Here is a 14,427-nt window from a genome sequence, read left to right as displayed (position 1 = left end):
CAAATGAAAGGCGGTAATGAGTATTTTAAAAGGGAGTAATCCTTAGTTCTATAGGTGGACGCCTTTTCGAGATATCGCCATAAAGGTGGACCAAGGGTGACTCTAGAATGTTTGTTCGATATGGGTATCAAACGAAAGGTGTTACTGAGCATTTTAAGAGGGAGTGGGCATTAGGTCTATAGGTGGACGCCTTTTCGAGATATCGCCATTAGGGTGGGCCAGGGGTGACTCTAGAATGTTTGTACGATATGGGTATCAAACGAAAGGTGTTACTGAGCATTTTAAGAGGGAGTGGGCATTAGGTCTATAGGTGGACGCCTTTTCGAGATATCGCCATTAGGGTGGGCCAGGGGTGACTCTAGAATGTTTGTACGATATGGGTATCAAACGAAAGGTGTTACTGAGCATTTTAAGAGGGAGTGGACATTAGGTATATAGGTGGACGCCTTTTCGAGATATCGCCATTAGGGTGGGCCAGGGGTGACTCTAGAATGTTTGTACGATATGGGTATCAAACGAAAGTTGTTACTGAGCATTTTAAGAGGAAGTGGGCATTAGGTCTATAGGTGGAAGCCTTTTCGAGATATCGCCATTAGGGTGGGCCAGGGTGACTCTAGAATGTGTTTGTACGATATGGATATCAAATTAAAAGTATTAATGAGGGTTTTAAAAGCGAGTGGCCCTTAGATGTATATGTGAAGGAGTTCTCGCGATATCGACCAAAATGTGGACCAGGTGATCCAGAAAATCATCTGTCGGGTACTGCTAATTTATTTATATATGCAATACCACTAACAGTATTCCTACCAAGATTCCAAGGGCTGTTGATTTCGCCTTGTAGAACTTTTTCATTTTCTTCTACTTAATATGGTAGGTGTCACACCCATTTTACAAAGTTTTTTCCAAAGTTATATTTTGCGTCAACAAACCAATCCAGTTACCATGTTTCATCCCTTTTTTCGTAGTTGGTATAGAATTATGGCATTTTTTTCATTTTTCGTAATTTTCGATATCAATAAAGTGGGCGTGGTTATGGTCGGATTTCGGCCATTTTTTATACCAAGATAAAGTGAGTTCAGATAAGTACGTGGGCTAAGTTTAGTAAAGATATATCGGTTTTTGCTCAAGTTATTGTGTTAAGGGCCGAGCGGAAGGACAGACGGTGGACTGTGTATAAAAACTGGGCGTGGCTTCCACCGATTTCGTCCATTTTCACAGAGAACAGTTACCGTCACAGAATCTATGCTCCTACCAAATTTGAGAAGGATTGGTAAATTTTTGTTCGACTTATGGCATTAAAAGTATTCTAGACAAACTAAATGAAAATGGGCGGAGCCATGCCCATTTTGAAATTTTCTTTTATTTTTATATTTTGTTGCATCATATCATTACTGGAGTTGAATTTTGACTTAATTTACATATATACAGTAAATATATTAAATTTTTTGTTAAAATTTGAATTAAAAAAAATTTTTTTTTAAAAAGTGGGCGTGTTCTTCATCCAATTTTGCTAGTTTTTCTTTAGCACATATATAGTGATAGTAGTAACGTTCCTGCCAAATTTCATCATGATATCTTCAACGACTGCCAAATTACAGCTTGCAAAACTTTTAAATTACCTTCTTGTAAAAGTGGGCGGTGCCACGCCCATTGTCCAAAATCTTACTAATTTTCTATTCTGCGTCATAACGTCAACCCATCTACCAAGTTTCATCGCTTTAACCGCCTTTGACAATGAATTATCGCATTTTTTCTGTTTTTCGAAATTTTCGATATCGAAAAAGTGGGCGTGGTTATAGTCCGATATCGTTCGTTTTAAATAGCGATCTGAGATGAGTGCTCAGGAACCTACGTACCAAATTTCATCAAGATACCTCAAAATTTACTCAAGTTATCGTGTTAACGGACGGACGGACGGACGGACGGACGGACGGACGGACATGGCTTAATCAAATTTTTTTTCGATCCTGATTATTTTGATATATGGAAGTCTATATCTATCTCGATTCCTTTATATATGTACAACCAACCGTTATCCAATCAAACTTAATATACTCTGTGAGCTCTGCTCAACTGAGTATAAAAATAGGTAGATAATCTGTGTGAGGATGCAAAGCTTCACGTTTTTTGTGGTCTGCATGTAAAAACTATGACTACGAATCACGTATTTCAAAAATATATGAGGAAAACGTAACTATTTGATGAAATTTGATGAATTTTGAAGCTTCTAGCCGTAAAAAAGGGGCAAAAATGACAGTTTGTATGAAGTGTATAATATATAAACCACCGATCTCTATAATTTTTTCAGACAACAATATATGCTATATCCGTAAGCATTTTGTGAAATTTGAAGCTTCTAGCTGTTAAAACGGGGCAGAAATTGCGCAAAGTTTCTTATCTGAACAATCGGTCGTATGAGATATATATTATATATACCACCGATCTCTATGATTTTTTCAGACAACAATATAATCTATACACGTAAGCATTTGGTGAAAGTTGAAGCTTCTAGCTGTTAAAACGGGGAGGAAATTGCGCAAAGTTTCTTATCTGAACAATCGGTTGTATGGGATATATACTATATATACCACCGGTATCTATGATTTTCTCAGACAACAATATATGCTATACACGTAAGCATTTAGTGAAATTTGAACATATCTAAACGATTTTTAAGATAAATATAAAATAAAAAATAGGTAGGTAATCTGTGTGAGGATGCAAAGCTTCACGTTTTTTGTGGTCTGCATGTAAAAACTATGACTACGAATCACGTATTTCAAAAATATATGACGTAAACGTAACTATTTGATGAAATTTGATGAATTTTGAAGTTTCTAGCCATAAAAAAGGGGCAAAAATGACAGTTTGTATGAAGTGTATAAGATATAAACCACCGATCTCTATAATTTTTTCAGACAACAATATATGCTATATCCGTAAGCATTTTGTGAAATTTGAAGCTTCTAGCTGTTAAAACGAGGCAGAAATTGCGCAAAGTTTCTTATCTGAACAATCGGTTGTATGAGATATATACTATATATACCACCGATCTCTATGATTTTTTCAGACAATAATATATGCTATATACGTAAGCATTTGGTGAAATTTGAAGCTTCTAGCTGTTAAAATGGGGTAGAAATTGCGAAAAGTTTCTTATCTGAAAAATCGGTTGTATGAGATATATACTATATATACAACCGATCTCTATGATTTTTGCAGACAATAGTATATGCTATATAGGTAAGTAATCGGTGAAATTTGAAGCTTATAGCTGTTAAAATGGGGTAGAAATTGCGAAAAGTTTCTTATCTGAACAATCGGTTGTATGAGATATATACTATATATACAACCGATCTCTATGATTTTTTCAGACAACAATATATGCTATATATGTAAGCAATCGGTGAAATTGGAAGCTTATAGCTGTTAAAATGGGGTAGAAATTGCGAAAAGTTTCTTATCTGAACAATCGGTTGTATGAGATATATACTATATATACAACCGATCTCTATGATTTTTTCAGACAACAATATATGCTATATACGTAAGTATTCGGTGAAATTTGAAGCTTCTAGCTGTTAAAATGGGGCTAAAATTTGCCAAAATATATGTATATATATACTATATATACCACCATATATATACTATATATACCACCGCTCTTTATGATTTTTTCAGACAACAATATATGCTATATACCTAAGCATTCGTTGAAATTTGAAGCCTCTAGCTCTTAAAATGGGGCAGTAATTACGAAAAGTTCCTTATCTGAAAAATCGGTTGTGGGGGATATATACTATATATACAACCGATCTCATCAATTTTTTCAGGCAACAATATGTGCAATATACGAAAGTATATGGTGAAGATTGAAGCTTCAATCTGTTAAATTGGGTAAGATATTACAAAAATCCTCTTTTTCTGAAAAATCGGTTGTATGGAGGATATATGCTATAGTGGTCCGATCCGGTCGGTTCCGATAAATGTCTAATCGGACACCCAAATACACCCGCTCACCAAATTTTATCAAGATATCTCAAAAATTGAGGGACTAGTTTGCATACAAACAGACAGACGGACAGACGGACATGGCTAAATCAACTCAGCTCTTCAACCTGATTATTTCGGTATACTTAATGGTGGGTCTATCTATTTTCCTTTAAGGACTTACAATTTTCGGTTTCGTGACGAAATTAATATACCATTTCATTTTCATGAAAGGTATAAAAAGCGACAAAAAGCAACAAAATAAAATATGCAAAAGGCAAAGAATTTAGTGCATGTAGCTTTGAATAAATTTAGTACAATTCAAACACATTTATTGTTTTGAGCAAAGCACTGCAGCACACAAGATATTTCAAATCAAAATTAACACGGAAAAAATCGAAAAATATCCACAAATAATTTTTATTTAGTAAAAAAATCACAGACAAAACAAAACATAACCAAGCAGTTTGACGTTGCCAGATTGAGTATTTTAAAAGGGAGTGGGCCTTAGTTTTATAGGTGGAAGCCTTTTAGAGACATCGCCATTAAGGTGGACCAGGGGTAACTCTAGAATCTATTTGTGCGATATGGGTATCAACTGAAAGGTATTAATGAGGGTCTTAAACAGGAGTGGTGGTAGTTGTATATGTGAAGGCGTTTTCGAGATATCAACCAAAATTTGGACCAGGGTGATCCAGAAGATCATCTGTCGGTTATCGCTAATTTATTTATATATGTAATACCGCGAACAGTATGTCTGCCATGATTCCAAGGGCTTTTGATTTCGCCTTGCAGAACTTTTTCATTTTCTGCTACTTAATATGGTAGGTGTCACACCCATTTTACAAAGTTTTTTCCAAAGTTATATTTTTCGTCAAGAGACCAATCCAATCACCATGTTTCATCCCTTTTTTCGTATTTGGTATGGAATTATAGCATTTTTAAAATTTTTCGTAATTTTCGATATCGAAAAAATGGGCATGGTCATGGACGGATTTCAGCCATTTTTTACACCAAGATAAAGTGAGTTCAGATAAGTACGTGAACTAAGTTTAGTAAAGATATATCGATTTTTGCTCAAGTTATCGTGTTAAGGGCAGAGCGGAAGGACAAACGGTCGACTGTGTATAAAAAGTGGGCGTGACTTCAACCGATTTCGCCTATTTTCACAGAAAACAGTTACCGTCATAGAATATATGCCCCTACCAAATTTCACAAGGATTGGTGGATTTTTGTTCGACTTGTGGCATTAAAAGTATTCTAGACAAATTGAATAAAAAAGGGCGGAGCTACGCCCATTTTGAAATTTTCTTTTATTTTTGTATTTTGTTGCACCATATAATTACTGGAGTTGAATGTTCACATAATTTACTTATACACTGCAAAGATATTCAATTTTTTTGTTAAAATTTGACTTAAAAAAAATTTTTTTAAAGTGGGCGTGTTCTTCATCCGATTTTGCTTATTTTTATTTAGCACACATATAGTAATAGGAGTAAGGTTCCTGCCAAATTTCATCATGATATCTTCAACGACTGCCAAATTACAGCCTGCAAAACTTTGAAGTTACCTTCTTTTGCCATGCCCATTATCCAAAATTTACTAATTTTCTATTCTGCGTCATGAGGTCAACCCACCTTCCTTTATTCGTCTTTGGTAATGAATTATCGCACTTTTCGGTTTTTCGAAATTTTCGATATCGAAAAAGTGGGGGTGGTTATAGTCCGATATCGCTCATTTTAAATAGCGATCTGAGATGAGTACCCAGGAACCTACATGCCAAATTCCATCAAGATACCTCAAAATGTACTCAAGTTATCGTGTTAACGGGCAGACGGACGGACGGGCATGATTCAATCAAATTTTTTTTTCGATACTGATGATTTTTATATATGGCAGTCTATATCTATCTCGATTCCTTTATACCTGTACAACCAACTGTTATCCAATCAAAATTAATATACTCTGTGAGCTCTGCCCAGCTGAGTATAAAAACCGGATCCAGACTTCATTTAGAACCAGTTAAGAGGTAGAGAGTTTTCAATTTGTAAGCCGATATTAGGTGTTTTTTTTTCAGAGCCACTTGCATAACGGAAAATTATCTTTTTAACTCCGAGTTAATTTAAAATTTGTCTGAGTTTAATCTCATATTTGAATCTAACGCAGAGTTGAAAATATAACTTACCGTTCTGCTAGTGGGGCTCATGCACCGAGTTGCTCTTTTACCTGTCCTAAATATAAATGAAAAACTGTTGCCAATGAAAATTCGAAATTTGACTATATTTTCCTTTTTTATTTTCATTTTTATGCAGTCGATATTTACATGGAACACCAGCTGTCGGACGAATTGTATTATGAGGAATACACCAATGTAGCTGTAATGTTTGCAACCATTCTAAATTATGACATTACAACTGTGGGAATGAGACTTTTGAATGAAATTATTTGCGATTTCGATGAAGTGGTAAGTAACTGAAGAGCATAAGCTGATGAACAAAGTAAAGGTTTAGGTGGTGTTATTGAAAATTTCGAGCTTTTTATTTGAAGTTCTCTGAATTATTTTGAATATGCCATTTTGTAGCTCAATTAGTCTAACTACAAGTTATGGTCTAGCAAAATTTGCACTGATTTTTGAAAATTTTTTACGAAGAGTGGTTCAGATTTTCTCCATACAAAATATGAAACATTTTATTTTTATGAAAGAAAATCTGAAACACTTTAGAAAAAAATTATTGGGCTACAAAATAATATACTTAAAAATATTGAAAGAACTCCAAATAAATAGTTCGAAATTTTCATATACTGCTTTTGAATTTCCGAAATTTTATGGTTTTGAGATTAGTTTGCATAGCTTCAGCATCAAAATTAAAACAATTTTTTCCTAAAATTTCCAACATTAAAGATTTTAGTTGACTAAATTTGAACAAAAAAAAAATTTGTATTTCAGTTAAACACATTTAGAGGCGTTAATAAAGTTGAAAAAATTAAAATCGCTGGTTGGACTTATATGGCTGCTTGTGGTTTAAATACAACCGGTACAGGTCACAGGGGTTCGACAACAAAAACCAGTAGCTCGTTTTCATTGTCTGAAAAATGGCGTAAAAGAAAACTTAGTAGGTAGAAAAATAACAGTTCACTGGAAGAAATGAAGCTAGCAAAATCAACAAATAAGGTTTGCTGTTCTTGAACTAACAGTTAGTCAGTCAAATTGTTCGCATCATGGTTAATTCAACGGGGTTTTTTTTGTCAAGACTACAAATTTGTATAGTCATTTAAATAGAAAAAAAGCGGTTCAAGTTAGAAATGCTATGTAAAATTTACATATTATCTATCAGTCTAACTAATTCTTCCGTTAAAATAACTGATTTTCTTGCTCATTTTACCATCGAGCAATCTGTTCTTAATAATATTGTGCCATAGAAATCTCTGCAATATCAACAGCCATTGTTGTCCTTATGTTGCGAAATCATTTATTTTAAGAGTTTTCATTGGCATTTTAAATGTGACATTAATAACTATTTATTATTAAACACACCATAGTCGGGAGGCCACCGTTGTGTGATGGTAGCGTGCGATACCTACCAAACCTAAAATCCTCAAGGCCTGGAAAGAGCAATATCAAAACCTTCAGAATATTTTTTTTGTTAACTTTGATGAAGGCGAATCTATACAAGGTAATGGCAAATCGAATTCAACCAATTTGCCTTGCACAAGAATGTAAAGTAAAAATAAAATGTTCATTGATTTCGATTAACTGACATATTGTTGTACAAGGCGTTTTATAGAAAATATTCAAGAAGAAGCAATAAACTGTTGCGATAACAACACCTGGTACCAAGGCATTGTATGGAAAATATTCAAGTAGAAGCAATAAACGGTTGGAATAACAATACCTGGTACCAAGCCGAATTCAGTACCAGGTGTTATTATCCCAACAGCTGATTGCTTCTTCTTGAATATTTTCCATACATAGCCTTGTACTTTAATATGTCAGTTAATCGAAATCAATTAAAATTTTTTTTTGACTTACGTTCTTCTGCACGGCGAATTGGTTGAATTCGCTTTGCCACCACCTGATATGGATTGGGCTTTGCCTGGTGCTGAATTCGCCTTGCCTTTGATGGACCGTTTTTGCGTTTATTTGACTGTCAAAACGTATAGTTCAGAATCATATTCGGTTGATTTTACCAGTTTTTTACTTTCAGTATATGGCTGATTCTCCGCAAACTCTCAGTTTTGTGAGTGCAAAATTGAAAAAAATAAACGTGAGAGTTTTGAATATTTTTTGATATTTTAAAGTTAATTTATACTTGTGAAATGGACTGTCGAAGTGGCCAAGCTTAAAGTATAAAGTTATAGATTTGACAGGTAAATCTCTGAAATTCGTTTCCACGGTTGTGACCGGATTGCCACGGTTGTGACATTAGTAACAATCTATTATAAAAAATTCATTACAAGACATAATTAACATTCTTCGTTTTGTTATATAAAAGTTTAATAATATTTAACCAAAATCAAGTAATTTTTCTATGTTATTTGGTGTATTTCGCGCCAGGAGAAATACGGGGTAAAATTGGCGTCACTTCATTCATTTTGGTGTCGCATCTGGATTATGTTTATTTTTTTTGTTGTAATCGCGATTTTCGTTTGCGTTCATTTTGATCTTTTCTTCTGATCCTCTTTTCTCTTTCTATCAATTCACTAACAAGTTTTATCTTATTAGCGGCTTTGCGCTTCCAAGCCCTTTCCTTTTCTTTGCGAAGGTAATCATTATATAACATTGGATCTTCCTTTATCTTTCGTCTTCTTGCTCGTTCTGCATCTATTTTCTTCTCAAGGCGTTTCTCTCGTTCCCTGTGACCTTCTATTTTGTTCGCCTTATTACTGGACTTTTTCGAGTTCTCATATACTGCTTCTTTTTCTTAGCATCCTCCATTAATTTTTGACGACGAATTCGCGTTTGGTGACGCGCCATTACTCTAAAAATGTTTATAATATTTCACCGAAATTTCACGACAACTAGTCAACAGTTAATTGAAAAAAAATATTATGTTTAATAGTAACAAAAATGATAAAATTTTTACAATGCTTAACTTTGATTCGAAATGAGGGAACGAAATGACCGACACCGTTTTCAGTTTAACCTTGACTAACTTTATACATGAAGTAATGAGCATCATATGTAAATATGCATGCATATACATTCATATATGCGCGTGTACATATGTGCTATATAGCAATTAACGTACATATTGTAACGAATTTACTTGCAATTTCCCTTATTTGCAATCTTCGGCTAACGTTGGAATCACTAAGCTGTTGAATAAATAACTCCAATATTGAATAATGGAAAAATGTTCTTTATTAAAGTACTTCACAATAACACTTATACTTTGCAACGAATAGCTTGCTTAATTAAACCAAACTGATTGATAGCTCAAATGAAACTGATCTCTCGCCTCCACTGTCCGACCTCCTTGTCGCATATTTCTAGGCTTTTCTAATTCCAGAACTTACTAGTTATAAATTTCTCAGCTACAACTACAGATGTATAATTTTTATAGCTTCTCCCATACCCCATGCGCTTGTATGTGTGAGCGACACTTCCACAATCACAATTGCATACCTTTAGGAGCATTTCAGATAAGATATCTGCGTGTGCGGCCTAGAGATGGCAGTACCCCTTAGTGCCGCTAGCAATATAATTAAAGGTAAGAATTAAGAAGTAAAGAATTAAATAGTTACAGATTACAAATGGTGTTGACTAACGACAGTAAATTATCAATTGTTAATTATTGAAACGTTCAATTTCAAGTTTATAAGCAAAGCAATATCCGCCATAAACAATTAGTTTACTTAGCTTAAAATATCTTACGAGATGTACCAAAATACTAAACAATCATTTAGAAGTAGAGTAACAATATTCAAGTATTTCGACTGCTCTAATATTTCGGGAATATATTTCTGTCTTTATCATCAGAAAGACTATATTTCAATTGATATTAACACTGAGTTATACATAAAAACCTCACGAAATTGTGACATTTTTCTCAAAAGTAGACAACCTGCCACGGTTGTGACATTTCACGCGTGCCACGGTTGTGACATTTCAATGAATAACTGTACATTACAAAAAAGCAATTCAACCTAAAAGATTTTCCGACCGTTTTGAAGGTTGTGATAGCGAACGTGTTGAAAACCCCGTGAATTGCAGTACACACAATGTACCCTTTCCGAGTGGCAAGTGCCACGGTTGTGACGTGCACTTTCGAAACACCGTTTTTGGTTTTCGATTATATATAAAAAAAAAGACCGGTGTGATTAAGAACGCTATATTAACAAAAAAAAAAAAAACATTCAGTGACGCCTGCTGATTGAAACTGACCCCTGCATGGTGCAGGCAAGCTCTCACTGTAGTAATACTCGCATAAACAATTGGACGACATTATTTTTTTCAAACCTAATCGACACTTTTCAAAGTAGAGTTAGGAATCGTGAAATGAATACCAGCAACTCAGAAATGTGAAATATTTATCAGTGAATAACGTATTTAATATAAATAAAAACTATTATTCCCATTATTAGCGATTTGAGTCTGAACCAAATTAAATCATTCAAGAATTGAAGTTGGCGACATGCCACGGTTGTGACATTCGTATAGTATTGCCAATGAAAACTAGATAAAATTCTAATATGATGCAACAATTTATCCTAAACTATTTGAAGAAAGTCACTTTTAAACATTTAGCGTGCATAGCTCATTGATAATGCTTAATGAGTATTAGAAATCGCCAAGCGACAAAAAACTGAGAGTTTGCGGAGAATCGCCCATTTATGATGTCTTATTAATATTACGTCAATTTACAAGAATTTTTTTATTTAAACTTTAAGTGACTAAACTAAAGCGGATGAGTGAAAAAGTTGTTGAATTTACCACATACAGTCCAAGAGCATCAACTGCTGGTTCAAGTAAGCGCCGTTCGGTAAGAATGCTCAATGATGAAGAAGAGCCAACCTTGGACGATGATGTCGTTTATGTGATGGCGAGATTCGCTTTAGAGCTATTGCGTACAATGAAGCAGTTTAACAATCAAAATATTTATAGTGATGGAGAAAATATAATTAATGGCGCTCTACGTATTGGTAAGGCAAGATGTTTACTTCTAAGTAAGTTATTGGTAGAGACTGTTTGAAAAAATTCATACCTTCCAAAATAATACGAGTGTGAGATCGTAATAGTTAAATTGGTGGGAAATAATGCAAATTTAAAATGTAACCTGATATTTTCCGTTTAATTTTTTTAAATTTCAGCGAAGTTTCGACCAAAATGTGGCTGTCTAACGAAATAGGATCCCATATTAAAATATGGGGTTGAACATTTCCATATGTACCCAATGAAAGAGTTTGTGTGATAGGCCTCATGTGCCTTCTAGCATCCTCTTACATGCATACCGTGCTACGGGTGATTTCTTCGCCCTCTCTTCCCCATAAAATTTCTACGACAATTTACTTTCTACTATAATTCTTAGAGCGTTAACTCTCTAAGCATAGGCTTAGTCTAATTAGTGCCTTAAATTTCCTAGTAAATAACACAATGTCGGCTTTTTATGCGTTGGCGGAGTCACGTTACTCCAGATATCTAAGCATGTACATACATCCTAAAGCGCCTGGTCGATCAGAGCGATGACTTTTGATAGACGTCTAACGCATATAATGCTGAAACGTCATCTGCATACACCGTGAGTTTGACTGGCCCTCTGTCAAACTGCCTTAGCAATTGGTTGATGGCCAGCGTCCGCAGCATTGGTGACAACAGCTTAAGATGGATCCTATCTAATTTTTCAAGGCCTGGTGTGTACTGCAATCAATTTGAGGCTGACGATGATTTCTTGTTTTAAGACATTATTTAAAGCCACGGCCATATCCAGAACTAAGAATCAACTATCTTTCGTTTAGTGTAAGTATGTTGTGCCGAAGAAAGTAATGCTTCATTCATATTCCATGCAATATACTATATCAGTTTCAAGCAGAAAATATGTCAAACTAACAGGTATCTAGCATTTCGACTGCAGATGGCTGCAACCCTCAAATATTGTTCTAGGTCATTCTACAACCGCTCCAACAGCCATCTGCAACATGGCAAAAGTTTTATCTTCCATTAAATTTTGGTATTTGTAACCGACCCTGGTACTGCTCGCTGATCCTGCTAGTGCTCACCATTCCCCGTCTTCATTTTTTATCAGCCCCTGGACTATAAATGCCTTAGATACGACTTTCCTAAGTCTTGCCATTTCGCTGGGGTATTCTATATCCGCACAGAAATTATTCCATAAAACTCTCTTCGAGCTGTTGATTTCACGTGCATAGCTCCTCAACAAAGAGATCTGTCAATCTTCCCAGCACACCTCGTTTCATTTGTTGTTGTGGGGTCATAAACGAGTTCTTGACTCACCATGTGAAGAATTTTTTTTTATGATAGTTCTGAAAGAAAATGTTTTTGTTCTGACCAACGTGTTGGTCAACGTTGCAACGTATAGACCGCTTTTCGAAAATTTCTTCATGTTTTTAAAAGGTAATTATTCTGACTATCTTAATTTTTTTTATGAATTAAGCTGGGATTGACCTCATTGCTTTTAAATGTATGAAAACATTTATTTAAAGCAATTTTTAATTTATAATTTATCTAATAATTTGGGAAAAATTTATACAACGTTACATCAGGACCAACAAGGCGACAGCTGTGTTCGATTATATCTTGTAGACCTCTTCAAAGTCCTTTCTCCCGGGAGTGGGATTCGAAATCGCACTCCCACGATGGTTGAAGTGTTACAAACACATCCTGCAACGTCATGCCTTATGTATTGTAAACTCGTTCCAATTACCTTCCTTGCATATTTTATTATTTGCACAGTACATACTTTGTCTGTAATCATGTGTTAAAGTTATCCGTTTCGTTGGATGTTTTCAAAGAAACTGGTATTTGCTTTGTTCTATTTATAAAATTTTTAACCGCAGATTTTGGGCTCTATTATTGTGGTTATTTAACTTTCGATATTTATACAAATATTATTTGACAATAACTTTTAAACTTATTTACTATAAAATTAAATATGTATGCATATATTCTGAAAAGGTATAGCTAACGGCCCGGTTATGGCAGGCGTCGTTGGTCTCTTTAAACCTCACTATGACATATGGGGTAACGTTGTGAATATGGCATCCCGTATGGACTCAACTGGAGTGGCAGGTTCCATACAGATAACAGAAGAAGCAGCAACCGCATTGGAATACCGTAAAGTTCAGTGCACATATAGGGGTGTAACATTCGTGAAAGGCAGAGGAGATACACCCACATATTTTATAGATATTGATGATCAACTAAATTTTAAGAAACTGCCACAAAGTGAAACCGATAACAGCATGTAAAATTAAATTTTAAAAATTTGATTATTAATATTAGTTTTTTGTGTAGGATGTAAATTTGTAAGATATATAAGTTAATTAATAATAATTTTTGATATATACAACTAAATATGCTAAATTTGTGAATATTTTTATTAATTTGGAAATTTATTTATTTGATGGAGCCTGGTCCATTTTATTTAAATAGAAGCAGAAACTGAATAAGGTTTTCTTTCTTTTGCTACCCATTTATTTAAGTTTATTTAAAAATCTGTCGATTTCCGATATCATATTGTTGTGATTTTCAGAAATCTCAATTGTTCTGTTACAAATAAATAACTCATATATTCAGTATAGTAAATTGGCTTTATTTACAACAACATTGTTATTCGCGTACTTTACTTATAACGTGCTAAAATCAAACTGATTTACTCCTTCCCATACTCTTTCCCATACTGCGCTGATGAAATACTCTCAGCTGCCTCGTTCACCTATTTCTCCCAGGAATTATACTTTTCGCGACAACTTTCTCGCTAAGTTGCTTATTTTCTCACATCGCATCTCAAATTCACTGTTGCCGTCTACATCAGCGGTCATCATTTAGTGAAATAATTATTGCCGCCACTTCACACGTATTATTATTCTCTTTCGCCTTTATTCGGCTTAAGTTGTCGTTAAACAAGCAGAGTAGCAAGATCGGATGAAGCTATTGTTTATTTGCGCATTTCCGAAAAGATATTTTGCAAACAAATGTTCATGCGCAGAATGTTTTCATGGTTTAATGTTAGCGATTTATTTTGTTTAAATTTTTCATTAGTCTCAAGCAATAAAGTAGTATTTGTATGACATATTAAGAATTACTTTTTGTGTGTTAACAAACATGCGTGCATACATCCTATCTCATTCATTTTTCATCAACAACTAAAGCACAACCAATAAGATGATTTTAGTTTTACTCACACAGCCACAGTTTTGATTTTGCGGACCCCTGATGTCCATAATTAAAATACCTATGTGTTAGTAATATCGTGTTCG

The 14,427-nt window shown here is 34.4% G+C and overlaps 1 protein-coding gene across 1 annotated transcript in view; it reads left to right on the top strand.

Annotated features, from left to right (window-relative positions):
• Positions 1-13,416, top strand: part of LOC137246074 (adenylyl cyclase X E-like) — a 61,763-nt gene extending 48,347 nt beyond the window's left edge. The window contains exons 13-16 of the mRNA XM_067777172.1: positions 6,303-6,454; positions 6,938-7,103; positions 10,882-11,133; positions 13,124-13,416. Of these exons, the coding sequence (XP_067633273.1) occupies positions 6,303-6,454; positions 6,938-7,103; positions 10,882-11,133; positions 13,124-13,416 (863 nt within the window). The remainder of the gene's footprint in view (positions 1-6,302; positions 6,455-6,937; positions 7,104-10,881; positions 11,134-13,123) is intronic.
• The last annotated feature ends 1,011 nt before the right edge of the window (positions 13,417-14,427 follow it).

Source organism: Eurosta solidaginis, chromosome 3 (genome assembly GCF_040869045.1).
Source record: "Eurosta solidaginis isolate ZX-2024a chromosome 3, ASM4086904v1, whole genome shotgun sequence".
NCBI lineage: Eukaryota > Metazoa > Arthropoda > Insecta > Diptera > Tephritidae > Eurosta > Eurosta solidaginis.
The sequence above is the reverse complement of the archived record's forward strand: the minus strand, read 5'-3'. Positions and strand labels throughout refer to the sequence as shown.